Source organism: Salmo salar, chromosome 28 (assembly GCF_965601325.2).
Source record: "Salmo salar chromosome 28, fSalSal1, whole genome shotgun sequence".
Classification (NCBI taxonomy): Eukaryota; Metazoa; Chordata; class Actinopteri; order Salmoniformes; family Salmonidae; genus Salmo; species Salmo salar.
The window spans coordinates 39,589,877-39,607,738 of NC_138318.1; the positions used below are offsets into that span (position 1 = coordinate 39,589,877).

At 44.1% G+C, this 17,862-nt stretch overlaps 1 protein-coding gene across 3 annotated transcripts; it reads left to right on the top strand.

The window, feature by feature from the left end:
- Positions 1–344: 344 nt before the first annotated feature.
- On the top strand, positions 345–17,497 carry LOC106589948 (uncharacterized). 3 transcript variants are annotated; one of them, XM_014180405.3, is made up of 4 exons: positions 347–2,114; positions 6,546–6,622; positions 7,019–7,184; positions 13,405–17,497. In XM_014180405.3, the coding sequence occupies exons 1-4, from the start codon at positions 626–628 to the stop codon at positions 13,521–13,523; spliced, it is 1,851 nt and encodes a 616-aa protein (XP_014035880.3). In that variant the 5' UTR covers positions 347–625; the 3' UTR covers positions 13,524–17,497. The 3 variants fall into 3 exon arrangements, 2 of the variants coding, with proteins under 2 accessions (XP_014035880.3, XP_014035879.3); XM_014180404.3 differs by having other exon boundaries at positions 348–2,114; positions 6,546–6,634; XR_006762535.2 differs by lacking the exon at positions 6,546–6,622 and having other exon boundaries at positions 345–2,114; positions 13,405–13,523.
- Positions 17,498–17,862: the final 365 nt, after the last annotated feature.

Below are 17,862 nucleotides of genomic sequence, written 5' to 3' on the forward strand. Positions count from 1 at the left end.
ATTATGTTACAGAGACAAGAGCTATGGTGAGCATGAACGTTCTCTCTCAACTGGGAAATAACACGATTAGCAACAACAACAAAAAAAAGGTGATATTCACATCCCAAACTTGCTGGGCAAAAATATACTGTAGATAAAGAATAGAAAGACCTGGAAAAACCATGGTATCTAGGCTATGCAGTCATGCAGGACAGCCCACTATTCCAGCCCACTATAGTCTGTCCTGGCAGGCCTTTCCTTATCAACAGACCTTTGAACCCGGTGTCGATACTCCGTGCCTCGCTGTCTCCCTGGCATAGTCAGCAGCCAAAGTCCCAAAGTCCTCTCTGTGTCTTACACAGCCTCAGTCAGTACTCTGAGTCTATTCAGTGCCTCTCGTTCTCACACCTTGCCAACAACGGGCAACCTGGTCCTCTCCTGTCCAGCTGTCCCAGATCTCCAGTGGAGTGTGGACGTCGTTCTCTGCCTACCAACATCCCCCCCCCCCTTCTGCTTCTGACTCCGTCTGCCTGGCCTGGAACCAAATGTGGATGTCTTCCTCTTAGACCTACCCGTCTATACCACGTCTAGACCCCCCCCCCCCCCCCCCCCGTGCTGTGACTTTCTCTCTGTCTATCTCGCCACCATGCTGCCTCGCACCTCAGCCTTCCTCCTGCTCTCTCTCTGCCTCTCCTGGGGGATGTCTGCTTCTCTGGTCAAGAACATCACTCCTGAAGAGGAAGTCCCAGAAGCAGAAACCATGTTGAAGGATGACACCATTGCTGCTGCTGCTGCTGCTGATACCGAGGTCTTTGCTGCTGCTGTAGATATCCGGACGGAGGGCGATACCGTGGTGGCAGATAGCCTGGTTGTTGACGATACGCCTGCTGCTGTAGATATCCGGGTGGAGGGCGATACCGTGGTGGCAGATAGCCTGGTTGTTGACGATACGCCTGCTGCTGTAGATATCCGGGTGGAGGGTGATTCCGTAGTGGCAGATAGCCTGGTTGTTGACGATACGCCTGCTGCTGTAGATATCCGGGTGGAGGGTGATTCCGTAGTGGCAGATAGCCTGGTTGTTGACGATACGCCTGCTGCTGTAGATATCCGGGTGGAGGGCGATACCGTGGTGGCAGATAGCCTGGTTGTTGACGATACGCCTGCTGCTGTAGATATCCGGGTGGAGGGCGATACCGTGGTGGCAGATAGCCTGGTTGTTGACGATACGCCTGCTGCTGTAGATATCCGGGTGGAGGGCGATACCGTGGTGGCAGATAGCCTGGTTGTTGACGATACGCCTGCTGCTGTAGATATCCGGGTGGAGGGCGATACCGTGGTGGCAGATAGCCTGGTTGTTGACGATACGCCTGCTGCTGTAGATATCCGGGTGGAGGGTGATACCGTGGTGGTAGATAGCCTGGTTGTTGACGATACGCCTGCTGCTGTAGATATCTGGGTGGAGGGCGATACCGTGGTGGCAGATAGCCTGGTTGTTGACCATACGCCTGCTGCTGTAGATATCCGGGTGGAGGGCGATACCGTGGTGGCAGATAGCCTGGTTGTTGACGATACGCCTGCAGTGGAGGAACCTGTAGAAGACACCCCAGTGGCCGACAAGCCTGTTGCCGATTCCGTTGTAGCTGGGGCATTTGTAGCCAAGGAACCAGTTGCGGACTCCCCTGTTGCTGATGCTCCGCTAGTAGACGCCCCTGTCATGGCAGATGAAGTCCCAGACACAGAGGCCCTCATGGCGGACATGCCACTGGTGGAAGACACGACTTACATGGATCTGGAGGCCCTGATAACAGAAGCCGTGATTAAAGAGTTGTCTGCCCAGGTGGAGGAGGAAGACCTCGCTAAAGAGACCGAGATTCAGGACGCCATCTTGAAAGATTTGGCTGACCAGGAGGCCCTTGAAAAAGCGATTGAGCCCATTGAAGAGGAGGCAGAAGCAGAAGCTCCAGCGGAGGATCCAGCCAGCCCTGTGCTACTTGGCGTCGAAGCCCAGGAAGAGGACTCTGACTGGGGCTTGGTTTCCATCAGAGAGCGCCTCCAGGCAGCCAATGGATACTTTGACTCCCTGGTGGAATTTATGGGGGGACGTAATGGATTGTGTCAGTACAAATGCAAATACGGTAAGGATGAGACAGGGGTTGAGTGTGTCTATCATTACAGTAACATCTCAGTATGAATCCATGGTGTTGCCATGTCAAGCCTGGCTATAGACACCTAGGGCTCGATTCAATCCGTATTTGCAGAAGATCAGGGCAATAGCGCATTCTAAATTTAAAGGTAATTTCCGATTGAGCCGAGATATCCAGCCTTTACCGTAAATGCAGTCTCCGCGAAAGCGACAACATTATACTGAAATGCAGGTATAGCACTGAACTTTCACGATGCGGATTGAATCGAGCTCTGAATGTAACAGAACCTAGATACAGAGTGTTATCCTGAATGGAACAGAACCTAGATACTGAGTGTTATCCTGGATGTAACAGAACCTAGATACTGAGTGTTATCCTGGATGTAACAGAACCTAGATACTGAGTGTTATCCTGGATGGAACAGAACCTAGATACTGAGTGTTATCCTGGATGTAACAGAACCTAGATACTGAGTGTTATAAGGAACGTAACAGAACCTAGATACTGAGTGTTATCCTGGATGTAACAGAACCTAGATACTGAGTGTTATCCTGGATGGAACAGAACCTAGATACTGAGTGTTATCCTGGATGGAACAGAACCTAGATACTGAGTGTTATACTGAGTGTTATCCTGGATGAAACAGAACCTAGATACTGAGTGTTATCCTGGATGGAACAGAACCTAGATACTGAGTGTTATCCTTGTAGAGAGGCCAACTTGATTTGTTGAAGAACAGATCACACTGTACCCATTTAGGATCTTACACAAACACCATCGGTTTGGTTTAGCCCAGGGCTCTCCAACCCTGTTCCTGGAGAGATACCGTCCTGTAGGTTTTAACTCCAACCCTGTTCCTGGAGAGATACCCTCCTATAGGTTTTAACTCCAACCCTGTTCCTGGAGAGATACCGTCCTGTAGGTTTTAACTCCAACCCTGTTCCTGGAGAGATACCGTCCTGTAGATTTTAACTCCAACCCTGTTCCTGGAGAGATACCCTCCTGTAGGTTTTAACTCCAACCCTGTTCCTGGAGAGATACCGTCCTGTAGGTTTTAACTCCAACCCTGTTCCCGGGGAGATACCGTCCTGTAGGTTTTAACTCCAACGCTAATCTAGCACACCTGATTCTAATAATTAGCTGGTTGATAAACTGAACCTGGTTAATTACAACTGAGGTAAGTGTTAACATAACATTATATAGTCTCAGTGATATAGATTAACCTGAGATACAGTACAAATAGATCATAGTTATTACAGTATGGCTTACAGGGTACATTCCAATATCCACACTAGCATACCGTAGTGAAGACATATCCACACTAGCATACCACAGTGAAGACATATTCACACTAGCATACCAGAGTGAAGGTATATACACACTAGCATACCACAGTGAAGGTATATCCACACTAGCATACCACAGTGAAGACATATCCACACTAGCATACCACAGTGAAGACATATCCACACTAGCATACCACAGTGAAGGTATATCCACACTAGCATACTACAGTGAAGTTATACCCACGCTAGCATACCACAGTGAAGGTATATCCACACTAGCATACCACAGTGAAGGTATATCCACACTAGCATACCACCGTGAAGGCATATCCACACTAGCATACCACAGTGAAGGTATATCCACACTAGCATACCACAGTGAATGTATATCCACACTAGCATACCACAGTGAAGATATATCCACACTAGCATACCACAGTGAAGGTATATCCACACTAGCATACCACAGTGAAGGTATATCCACACTAGCATACCACAGTGAAGATATATCCACACTAGCATACCACAGTGAATGTATATCCACACTAGCATACCACAGTGAATGTATATCCACACTAGCATACCACAGTGAAGATATATCCACACTAGCATACCACAGTGAATGTATATCCACACTAGCATTCCACAGTAAAGGTATATCCACACTAGCATTCCACAGTGAAGGTATATCCACACTAGCATACCACAGTGAAGATATATCCACACTAGCATACCACAGTGAATGTATATCCACACTAGCATACCACAGTGAAGATATATCCACACTAGCATACCACAGTGAAGGTATATCCACACTAGCATACCACAGTGAAGGTATATCCACACTAGCATACCACAGTGAAGATATATCCACACTAGCATACCACAGTGAATGTATATCCACACTAGCATACCACAGTGAATGTATATCCACACTAGCATACCACAGTGAAGATATATCCACACTAGCATACCACAGTGAATGTATATCCACACTAGCATTCCACAGTAAAGGTATATCCACACTAGCATACCACAGTGAAGGTATATCCACACTAGCATACCGTAGTGAAGACATATCCACACTAGCATACCACAGTAAAGGTATATCCACACTAGCATTCCACAGTGAAGGTATATCCACACTAGCATACCACAGTGAAGGTAGATCCACACTAGCATACCACAGTGAAGACATATCCACACTAGCATACCACAGTAAAGGTATATCCACACTAGCATTCCACAGTGAAGGTATATCCACACTAGCATACCACAGTGAAGGTATATCCACACTAGCATACCACAGTGAATGTATCCCAACACATTACTTCATTCTAAGTATGTGCTAGTATATAATGACACCACGACCACGCTACATTCCAGTATCCACACTAGCCCAGTGTATTGCTCCATACTTAGTACAGTAGTATCATATGATTGCATGGACACTGGAACAGCAAAAACTAATGGATCTATACAGGAGCCACTCCGAGTTCCCTGTCATGTTTTATATATAGGTGAGTTCCCTGTCATGTTTTATTATAGGTGAGTTCCCTGTCATGTTTTATATATAGGTGAGTTCCCTGTCATGTTTTATATATAGGTGAGTTCCCTGTCATGTTTTATATATAGGTGAGTTCCCTGTCATGTTTTATATATAGGTGAGTTCCCTGTCATGTTTTATATATAGGTGAGTTCCCTGTCATGTTTTATATATAGGTGAGTTCCCTGTCATGTTTTATATATAGGTGAGTCCCCTGTCATGTTTTATATATAGGTGAGTTCCCTGTCATGTTTTATATATAGGTGAGTTCCCTGTCATGTTTTATATATAGGTGAGTTCCCTGTCATGTTTTATATATAGGTGAGTTCCCTGTCATGTTTTATATATAGGTGAGTTCCCTGTCATGTTTTATATATAGGTGAGTTCCCTGTCATGTTTTATATATAGGTGAGTTCCCTGTCATGTTTTATATATAGGTGAGTTCCCTGTCATGTTTTATATATAGGTGAGTTCCCTGTCATGTTTTATATATAGGTGAGTTCCCTGTCATGTTTTATATATAGGTGAGTTCCCTGTCATGTTTTATATATAGGTGAGTTCCCTGTCATGTTTTATATATAGGTGAGTTCCCTGTCATGTTTTATATATAGGTGAGTTCCCTGTCATGTTTTATATATAGGTGAGTTCCCTGTCATGTTTTATATATAGGTGAGTTCCCTGTCATGTTTTATATATAGGTGAGTTCCCTGTCCTGTTTTATATATAGGTGAGTTCCCTGTCATGTTTTATATATAGGTGAGATCCCTGTCATGTTTTATATATAGGTGAGTTCCCTGTCATGTTTTATATATAGGTGAGTTCCCTGTCATGATTTACATATAGGTGAGTTCCCTGTCATGTTTTATATATAGGTGAGTTCCCTGTCATGTTTTATATATAGGTGAGTTCCCTGTCATGTTTTATATATAGGTGAGTTCCCTGTCATGTTTTATATATAGGTGAGTTCCCTGTCATGTTTTATATATAGGTGAGTTCCCTGTCATGTTTTATATATAGGTGAGTTCCCTGTCATGTTTTATATATAGGTGAGTTCCCTGTCATGTTTTATATATAGGTGAGTTCCCTGTCATGTTTTATATATAGGTGAGTTCCCTGTCATGTTTTATATATAGGTGAGTTCCCTGTCATGTTTTATATATAGGTGAGTTCCCTGTCATGTTTTATATATAGGTGAGTTCCCTGTCATGTTTTATATATAGGTGAGTTCCCTGTCATGTTCTTTATGTAGGTAGAAAGGTCCTATACACTCTTAGAAAAAAGGGTTATTTGGCTGTCCAAATAGGAGAACCCTTTTGAGTTCCATGTGCAATAGAACCCTCTGTGGAAGGGTTCTGCATGAACCCGCAGGGGTTCTACCTGGAACCATAAAGGGTTCTTCAAAGGGCAGAAAAACCATGTTAGGTTCTAGATATCATCTTTTTTCAGTTTCGGTTGTTGTCAATAAACTTCACAATAGGGTGTTGAATGTTCAATTTGTGCTGATTGATAACAAGCTATTGATCAATAGGTGGAGATACATAATTAACTGTAAATGGGTCTGAATTAGAGTTGTTCACCTTTCCTTCTCAGGTAAGACACCTGTGCATCGCATTGGTTATGTGACCCCAGAGCCCAATGGTTGCAGCTCTGACCTCCTAGGATTCCAGGTACCAGATAGTGTATGTTTTAACTATCACTAACTGTAGACAGCATATGATACTGTACTAATACCCGATACCTAAACTGCAGACTGTTTTTTCATACAATACTTATAGTGCCCTTATATAGACCCCTCTGTGGGAAGGGTTCTACATGGAACCCAAACGGGTTCTACCTGGAACCAAAAATGTTCCATCTGGAACCAAAAGGGTTCTACCTGGAACCAAAAGGGTTCTACCTGGAACCAAATTGTGGTTTTCAAAGGGTTCTCCTATTGGAACAGCTGAAGTCTTTAAGGTTCTATAAAGCACCTGTTTTGTTGTTGTAAGAGTGTATATAAATCCTAATGTTATATTATCCTATAACCTATATATCTTTGTGTATTATTATTATTATCCCAACAGTTTGACATGGGCATCCCGGCCATGACTCAGTGCTGTAACCAGCTGGACAGTTGCTATGACACCTGTGGCTCCAACAAAAACCTCTGTGATTCCAAGTACCGCTCGTGTCTCCACGCTATTTGCTCTGACCTGAAGAAGAGCCTGGGGCTTGTGTCAAAGGTCAAAGGTGAGATAGCTACTGAATTATACTCTGTAACACTTTAACGTAGGTGCAGCGCTTAATTTGAGCCGGATCTTACCACAGCTTCTCAACAAACAACAAAAAAAGCCTAGCTGTGGATTGTGTGTAGCCCAATAACATTTTACATTTTAGCAGACGCTCTTATCCAGAGCGACTTACAGTAATGAATGCATACATTTCATACATTTTTGTACTGTACTGGTCCCCCGTGGGAATCGAACCCACAACCCTGGCGTTGCAAACACCATGCTCTACCAACTGAGCCACACGGGACTTACAAGGCAATAACAAGGCAATAACAAGGCATAGTCTGCGGTCGGGAACGTGCGGCAAATCTGTCAATGAACAGTATGAAGACAAAACAGGCTTTTCGCAATATTTCAAATACAATCGCGGGAAAACACAGGTTGAAAACCAAATGGCTTCTGGTGAAAAGAGAAGAGAAGTCTAATCTGTCTGCTATAGGCTAACAAAATATTTCATCAACTTCCTCAAATATTGTTTTACAAAGTAAAGCCTGTTTGACAAAGTAAAACAAGAGTGAGATATAGGAGTTTGGCACGAACTCACCGGCGATTAAGCTGCGGATAATTATTTTTAGGACTTTAATTTCCTCCTCATATACCATAGCTTACGATATGTGTCTCCACACACCTGGACTAGACAAGGTGGTTTTTATGGATCTCAGATTCTCAGTTTGTCATAGTAGCCTGTCATTTTGATCATTTGTGCTGTATTTTTTTTATTTTATTCTACCAAAGCCTCCAGTCATGCAAAATTATGTAGAATTGCATGAAATGCGTTTATAAAAATGCCACATTTTTCCCGGACCCTAGGCTAATAAAATGTTCCCCATGTGTAAGTGCCTCTACTCTACTACTCTATGCCACTCCGCAAATGTGATGATAATGCATGCAATTATTATTATAAAGGGGATTTGTATTTTTCATGCGTTCTGGTACCTCAGAGCTCCCCAGGTCACCACCCTCTCGCGCTCACTTTTTGTTCTGGCAAATTAAGCACTGCACAGGTGTTATGCTTTTTTGACTTGTTATAAGCATGTATGAACCTTTATAATGTCTTGTAATGAAGCATAAATCATATTGTAAGGTGAGACCACAGGAGTAGGCTCAGACTCCACTCTTCCCTTTACTGTCCTCTTTGTAGCTAACTAGGACAGTATAACATAATTTCACTGAGACACCCTGGTCGATGTTGAATTCAGTTAATACAGAAAGTACACTGACATTTAATTGGAATGTATGTTTACTTCCTAAAGTGACCCTGTCCAACCATATTTCAATGTCAACCTGTAATTCTGAGACAAGTCATGTGTATTTTAATATTTCTTAAATACATACAGTACCAGTCAAACGTTTGGACACACTACTCACACCTACTCATTCAAAGGTTTTTCTTTAATTTTACTATTTTCTACATTGTAGAATAATAGTGAAGATATCAAAACTATGAAATAACACAAATGGAATCATGTATTAACCTGTAACGGGCGTCGTATAGATGGGACCAAGGCGCAGTGTGTTGAGTGCTCATGATTATATTTAATGAAAACGAAACACTTTGACGAAGAAACAAAACGACAGCCAACAGTTCTGTCAGGTGACATACATGAAACAGAAAACAACCCACACAAACCAAGTGGGAAAAGGCTGCCAAAGTATGACTCCCAATCAGAGACAACGATAGACAGCTGCCTCTGATTGGAAACCATACATGGCCAAAACATAGAAACACAACACATAGAATGCCCACCCCATATCCCACCCTGACCTAACTAAACAGAGAAAAAAACAGCTCTCTTAGGTCAGGGCGTGACATAACCAAAAAATATATTTTAGATTCTTCAAATTAGCCACCCTTTGCCTTGATGACAGCTCTGTATCTCTGTCTCTCTTTCTGCTGGCCTGTGAGCCGTTGGGATTTCCCCCAACATTGCTGTTGACACATATTCCACGGCAGTTATTGGGGTCAAATTCCACTTTTGTGGATTGGGTTTATCATTCAGAGCTGAGGATGATGTTAAAGAGTTTTAGTATAGCCAATTGGAATTTGTCGTCTGTATATTGGATCATTTCATGTAGGATACCATCAACACCACAGGCCTTTTTGGGTTGGAGGGTTTGTATTTTGTCCTGTAGTTCATTCAATGTAATTGGAGAATCCAGTGGGTTCTGGTAGTCTTTAAAAAAACTTCTTAAGGATCGGTGTCCTGCTAGCGGGACGACTTCCGGTGAAACTGGAGGGCGTGCAATTCAAATAAATAATCGTAAACATTATGGATTTTAAACATTTAGGTTCATATAAGTGTCTTATATCGGCTGAAAGCTTAAATTCTTGTTAATTTAACTGCACTGTCTGATTTACCGTAGCTATTACAGCAAAAACATGCCATGCGATTGTTTGAGGAGGTGCCCCACATCAAAATGTTTTTCCACCGGCACATACATTCATATATAATGATTAAATATTCACTTACTTTTTAAAAATGTTCCTCTGATTTTTCATCCAAAGGGTTCCAGCTATAACATGTAGTGTCATTTTGTTAGATAAAATCCTTCTTAATATCCCAAAAAAGTTTTTTTTGTTGGCACCATCGATTTGAGTAATCCACTCGTTCAACTTGCAGAGAAAGGAATCCAAAAATCTACCCCTAAACTTTGTTTCAACAAGTCAAAATACATTTCTATTTACTCCTCAGATACCCTAAAATGTAATCAAACTATAATATTTCTATCAGAAAGAAGTATGTTCAATAGGAAACCAGTTTTAGCAGGTACGTAATGTCTTCATGGAGCGCGCACACACAAATTTCCAAGACTGTGTCCTTCTACTAAAACTGATATTTGTTATTCGTTTTTGAAGTTACAAGCCTGAAACATAGACTGCTGACACCCTGTGGAAGCCATAGGAATTACATCCAGGGAGCTAATTTTCAATATGACCTATCTCTTGCATTTCTAAGAGGATGGTCTCTCAAAAAATTATTCTGGTTGGTTTTTCTTTGGATTTTCTCCTACCCTATATATTGTGTTATATTCTCCTACATTATTTTAACATTTCCTTTCCACAAACTTCAAAGTGTTTTCTTTCCAATGGTACCAATTATATGCATATCCTGGCTTCAGGGCCTGAGCTACAGGCAGTTTACTTTGGGCACGTCATTCAGACAGGAAGTGGAGAAAAAAGGGGCCTATCCCTTAATAGTTGATTCTAAGATTTATTTTTGATGATGTATATGCTTTTACTGTTTGTTCTTTGTTATAGAGCTAAAAAGATTGGAGAAGTGGTTTATCCATACATCTCCGTTTTAGATAGATAATTCTTCATGTTGTTGTTTGTTTAGCGTTTTATAATTTTCCCAGAAGTGGTTAGATTCTATGGATTCTTCAATTACATTGAGTTGATTTCTGATGTGCTGTTCCTTCTTTTTCCGTAGTGTATTTCTGTATTGTTTTAGTGATTCACCATAGTGAAGGCGTAGACTCAGGTTTTCTGGGTCTCTATGTTTTTGGTTGGACAGGTTTCTCAATTTCTTTCTTAGGTTTTTGTATTCTTCATCAAACCATTTATCATTGTTGTTCATTTTTTTCGGTCGTCTGCTTGACATTTTTAGATTTGAAAGGGAAGCTGAAAGGTCAAATATACTGTTAGGCTTTCTACTGCCAAGTTACTAAGGATTTGATGCCTCATGAATGAGTATTGCTCTGTTCAAGTAGACTGTGATTTTGCTGTGATCTGATAGGGGTGTCAGTGGGCTGACTGTGAACGCTCTAAGAGACTCTGGGTTGAGGTCAGTGATAAAGTAGTCTACAGTACTACTGCCAAGAGATGAGCTATAGGTGTACCTACCATAGGAGTCTCCTCGAAGTCCACCATTGACTATGTACAGACCCAGCATGCAACAGAGCTGCAGGAGTTGTGACCCGTTTTTGTTGGTTATGTTGTCATAGTTGTGCCTAGGGTGGCATATGGGGGAGGGAATGCTGTCACCTCCAGGCAGGTGTTTGTCCCCCTGTGTGCTTTGGGTGTTAGGTTCTTGTCCAGTTCTGGCATGTAGGTCGCCACAGACTAGTAAATGTCCCTGGGCCTGGAAATGATTGATTTCCCCCTCTAGGATGGAGAAGCTGTCATCGTTAAAGTATGGGGATTCTGGGGGATATAGACATAGGTGGCCATTTTTCTCTGTTGAGATTATTTCCTTACTAATTTCTAGTCAGGGTAAAGGCTGCTCAAGTCCAGGGTGGAGTGGTGGGCCAGGTAGACATTATGTTTTGAGGCACAGTCCCGGGAAGTGCTTGTATTCACCCACTGTAATGGTGGCAGGGTGAAAGTATTTTTGTGGTAGCAGGGTGGAGATAACCACTTGTGCGTTGGGGAAAGTGGAAGAAGCTGTTTCAATCACTCCCTTGAGTGCTGTGGACACACTTTCCTGCTGGGCCCTTGGCCATGTGTTCCTCTCTCTCTCCTCCTCCACTGCTGTTAGCTGTCCCATGTGTTCCTCTCTCTCCTCCTTCACTGCTGTTAGCTGTCCCATGTGGTCCTCCCTCTCCTCCTTCACTGCTGTTAGCTGTCCCATGTGGTCCTCCCTCTCCTCCTCCACTGCTGTTAGCTGTCCCATGTGTTCCTCTCTCTCCTCCTTCACTGCTGTTAGCTGTCCCATGTGTTCCTCTCTCTCCTCCTTCACTGCTGTTAGCTGTCCCATGTGTTCCTCTCTCTCCTCCTTCACTGCTGTTATCTGTCCCATGTGGTCCTCCCTCTCCTCCTTCACTGCTGTTAGCTGTCCCATGTGTTCCTCTCTCTCCTCCTTCACTGCTGTTAGCTGTCCCATGTGTTCCTCTCTCTCCTCCTTCACTGCTGTTATCTGTCCCATGTGTTCCTCTCTCTCCTCCTTCACTGCTGTTAGCTGTCCCATGTGTTCCTCTCTCTCCTCCTTCACTGCTGTTAGCTGTCCCATGTGTTCCTCTCTCTCCTCCTTCACTGCTGTTAGCTGTCCCATGTGTTCCTCTCCCTCCTCCCATCAAGTGTTTTCTCTATATTCCTTGGAAGTAAGAATCCATTCAGGTACTCCAAAAGCAAGGTTTTAATGGGTAGTATCCTGTACAAGTCCTTGCGAAAATAATTCAAGTTTATCTACATTTATCCAACTATAATTCATTTTTTTTGCAGAATAACTCAGCTCTCTCTTCTCTCTCTCTCTCAACCCTAACCCTCTCTCTCTCTCTCTCAACCCTAACCCTCTCTCTCTCAACCCTAACCCTCTCTCTCTCTCTCTCTCTCAACCCTAACCCTCTCTCTCTCTCTCAACCCTAACCCTCTCTCTCTCTCTCTCAACCCTAACCCTCTCTCTCTCTCTCTCAACCCTAACCCTCTCTCTCTCTCTCAACCCTAACCCTCTCTCTCTCTCTCTCAACCCTAACCCTCTCTCTCTCTCTCTCAACCCTAACCCTTTCTCTCTCTCTCTCTCTCTCTCTCAACCCTAACCCTCTCTCTCTCAACCCTAACCCTCTCTCTCTCTCTCTCTCTCTCTCTCTCTCAACCCTAACCCTCTCTCTCTCTCTCTCTCAACCCTAACCCCCTCTCTCTCTCTCTCAACCCTAACCCTCTCTCTCTCTCTCTCAACCCTAACCCTCTCTCTCTCTCTCAACCCTAACCCTCTCTCTCTCTCTCAACCCTAACCCTCTCTCTCTCTCTCAACCCTAACCCTCTCTCTCTCTCTCTCTCAACCCTAACCCTCTCTCTCTCAACCCTAACCCTCTCTCTCTCAACCCTAACCCTCTCTCTCTCTCTCTCTCAACCCTAACCCTCTCTCTCTCTCTCTCTCTCTCTCCTCTCTCAACCCTAACCCTCTCTCTCTCTCTCTCTCTCAACCCTAACCCTCTCTCTCTCTCTCAACCCTAACCCTCTCTCTCTCTCTCAACCCTAACCCTCTCTCTCTCTCTCAACCCTAACCCTCTCTCTCTCTCTCTCTCTCAACCCTAACCCTCTCTCTCTCAACCCTAACCCTCTCTCTCTCAACCCTAACCCTCTCTCTCTCTCTCTCTCAACCCTAACCCTCTCTCTCTCTCTCTCTCTCTCTCTCTCTCTCAACCCTAACCCTCTCTCTCTCTCTCTCTCTCAACCCTAACCCTCTCTCTCTCTCTCTCTCTCAACCCTAACCCTCTGTCTCTCTCTCTCCCCCTCACAGCCTGTGAGTCTGTAGCAGATGCTCTGTACAACACAGTGTGGACGCTGGGCTGCAGATCCTTCATGAACAGCCAGAGGGAAGCATGTTACTGTGAGAGAGAGGAGAGGGACGAGCTGTAGAGGACCAGGCTGGGACACAACACTACCCAACACAACACAAGACCAACCTGGGACACTACACTACCCAGCACTAGACCAACCTGGGACACTACACTACCCAGCACTAGACCAACCTGGGACACTACACTACCCAGCACTAGACCAACCTGGGACACTACACTACCCAGCACTAGACCAACCTGGGACACTACACTACCCAGCACTAGACCAACCTGGGACACTACACTACCCAGCACTAGACCAACCTGGGACACTACACTACCCAGCACTAGACCAACCTGGGACACTACACTACCCAGCACTAGACCAACCTGGGACGCTACACTACCCAGCACTAGACCAACCTGGGACACTACACTACCCAGCACTAGACCAACCTGGGACACTACACTACCCAGCACTAGACCAACCTGGGACACTACACTACCCAGCACTAGACCAACCTGGGACACTACACTACCCAGCACTAGACCAACCTGGGACACTACACTACCCAGCACTAGACCAACCTGGGACACTACACTACCCAGCACTAGACCAACCTGGGACACTACACTACCCAGCACTAGACCAACCTGGGACACTACACTACCCAGCACTAGACCAACCTGGGACACTACACTACAAAACACTACCTAACACAAGACCAACCTGGGACACTACACTACCAAACACTAGACCAACCTGGGACACTACACTACCCAGCACTAGACCAACCTGGGACACTACACTACCCAGCACTAGACCAACCTGGGACACTACACTACCCAGCACTAGACCAACCTGGGACACTACACTACCCAGCACTAGACCAACCTGGGACACTACACTACCCAGCACTAGACCAACCTGGGACACTACACTACCCAGCACTAGACCAACCTGGGACACTACACTACCCAGCACTAGACCAACCTGGGACACTACACTACCCAGCACTAGACCAACCTGGGACACTACACTACCCAGCACTAGACCAACCTGGGACACTACACTACCCAGCACTAGACCAACCTGGGACACTACACTACCCAGCACTAGACCAACCTGGGACACTACACTACCCAGCACTAGACCAACCTGGGACACTACACTACCCAGCACTAGACCAACCTGGGACACTACACTACCCAGCACTAGACCAACCTGGGACACTACACTACCCAGCACTAGACCAACCTGGGACACTACACTACCCAGCACTAGACCAACCTGGGACACTACACTACCCAGCACTAGACCAACCTGGGACACTACACTACCCAGCACTAGACCAACCTGGGACACTACACTACCCAGCACTAGACCAACCTGGGACACTACACTACCCAGCACTAGACCAACCTGGGACACTACACTACCCAGCACTAGACCAACCTGGGACACTACACTACCCAGCACTAGACCAACCTGGGACACTACACTACCCAGCACTAGACCAACCTGGGACACTACACTACCCAGCACTAGACCAACCTGGGACACTACACTACCCAGCACTAGACCAACCTGGGACACTACACTACCCAGCACTAGACCAACCTGGGACACTACACTACCCAGCACTAGACCAACCTGGGACACTACACTACCCAGCACTAGACCAACCTGGGACACTACACTACCCAGCACTAGACCAACCTGGGACACTACACTACCCAGCACTAGACCAACCTGGGACACTACACTACCCAGCACTAGACCAACCTGGGAAGATAGGGACTAGCCGTAGAGGACATGCATGTACATAGGACAATATCCTCTTGCAAGAATCATCAATGGAAAGGGTGCAAGAAGCCAACAGTCACGTGCATCAAAATGAAGGGGGAAAAAAGGAACTTCAAGTCAACATGGATTCACACTATATAGCCACTCCTATTTGTCATATATTTAATCTGTCTGGAGAAAGATAATTGTCCTCAGAACTGGAGGGAAACCAAAGTAATTCCGCTACCCAAGAATGGTAAAGCGGCCTTTACTGGTTCTATCAGCTGACCAATCAGCTTGCTGCCGACTCTTAGCAAACTTTAAAAAAAATTAAAAAATTGTGATTGACCAAATACAATGCTATTTCTCTGTAAACAAATTAACAACAGACTTTCAGCATGCTTATAGAGAAGAGGCACTCATGTACTGCACTGACACAAATGGCTGATGATTGGTTGAAAGAAAAAAAAAGAAATGTATAACAAGACAATTGTGGGAGCTTTATTGTTAGATTTCAGTGCAGCCTTTGATATTATTGACCATGTCTTGTTATTGAAAAAACATATGTGTTATGACGTTTAAACCTCTGCCATATCGTGGATTCAGAGCGATCTATCTAATAGAACACAGAGGGTTTTCTTTAATGGAAGCTTCTCTAATGTCAAACATGTAAAGTGTGGTGTACCACAGGGCAGCTCTCGAGGCCCTCTACTCTTTTCAATTTGTTTACTAATCAATCAAATGTATTTATAAAAGCATTTTTTACATCAACAGATGTCACAAAGTGCTATACAGAAACCCAGACTAAATGACTTACCACGAGTCTTAAGTAAAGCATGTGTGTCTATGTATGCTGATGATTCAACATTATACATGTCAGCAACCACGGCTAATGAAATCACTGCAACACTTAAAGAGTTGCAGTCAGTTTTAGAATGGGTGGCCAGTAATACATTAGTCCTGAGCATCTCTACAACTAAAAGCATTGTATTTGGTACAAATAATTCCCTAAGTTCTAGACCTCAGCTGAGTCTGATAATGAATTATTTGGCCCTTGAGCACGTTGAGGAGACTTGGCGTTACCTTGGATTGTAAACTGTAATGGTCAAAACATATTCATTCAATGGTTGTAAATATGGGGAGAGGTCTGTCCTTGATTTAAGCCTAGATTCAATCAGATCAAGCATTAACCAACGATAGCAGACACATGCATAGCGGCTGTTTTGGCTGTGTCTGAGGTGGAACTGCGTTGGAGCCGTCAAATCGGTGAGCTGCTGCACTTGCAATCATTGTCATAAAGCAACACCCGCCCCACTAGAAGCCACACCCTCCCCACGCAAAGCCACACCCTCCCCACTCGAAGCCACACCCTCCCCACTAGAAACCACACCCTCCCCACCAAATCGTTTGCATAGTCAACTTACAAACAGCTCTGACACACACACTTACCCCACCAGACATGCCGCCAGGGGTCTTTTCACAGTTCCTAAATCCAGAACAAATTCAAGAAAATGTACAGTATTATATAGAGCCCTTATTGCATGGAACTTCCTTCCATCTCATATTGCTCAAGTGAACAGCAAACCTGGCTTTAAGAAACACAATGCCTCTCCCCTATTTGACATAAATATGTTCTGTATATGTACTGGATAGACGCTTCTGAATTTATATGTAATATATGAAAATGTAAACGATAAATGTAGGACTAGAATAATTGGTATCTCCGTGTTTTTTTCCTCAGTATTGAGTCAGTACAGAACATTTTAGTTATATTTTTCTTGTTTTAAATGTATGTAGTTCTGTCCTTGAGCTGTTCTTGGCTATTGATGTTCTGTATTATGTCATTCTGTATTATGTTTCATGTTTTGTGTGGACCCCAGGAAGAGTAGTTGCTGCTTTCGCAACAGCCAATGGGGATCCTAATAAAATACCAACAGCCAATGGGGATCCTAATAAAATACCAACAGCCACTGGGGATCCTAATAAAATACCAACAGCCAATGGGGATCCTAATAAAATACCAACAGCCAATGGGGATCCTAATAAAATACCAACAGCCAATGGGGATCCTAATAAAATACCAACAGCCACTGGGGATCCTAATAAAATACCAACAGCCAATGGGGATCCTAATAAAATACCAACAGCCAATGGGGATCCTAATAAAATACCAACAGCCAATGGGGATCCTAATAAAATACCAACAGCCAATGGGGATCCTAATAAAATACCAACAGCCAATGGGGATCCTAATAAAATACCAACAGCCACTGGGGATCCTAATAAAATACCAACAGCCAATGGGGATCCTAATAAAATACCAACAGCCACTGGGGATCATAATAAAATACCAACAGCCAATGGGGATCCTAATAAAATACCAACAGCCAATGGGGATCCTAATAAAATACCAACAGCCAATGGGGATCCTAGTAAAATACCAACAGCCAATGGGGATCCTAATAAAATACCAACAGCCACTGGGGATCCTAATAAAATACCAACAGCCAATGGGGATCCTAATAAAATACCAACAGCCAATGGGGATCCTAATAAAATACCAACAGCCAATGGGGATCCTAATAAAATACCAACAGAAAAAACCTACAGTGAGACTTTATAAACTCAGAAA

Coding starts and splice junctions, on each gene's coding strand:
- LOC106589948 (XM_014180404.3), top strand. CDS start 626: ATGCTGCCTCGCACCTCAGCCTTCCTCCTGCTCTCTCTCTGCCTCTCC. Junction 6,635..7,018: donor GATTCCAGGTACCAGATAGT/GTATGTTTTAAC, acceptor TTATCCCAACAG/TTTGACATGGGCATCCCGGC. Junction 7,185..13,404: donor GCTTGTGTCAAAGGTCAAAG/GTGAGATAGCTA, acceptor TCCCCCTCACAG/CCTGTGAGTCTGTAGCAGAT.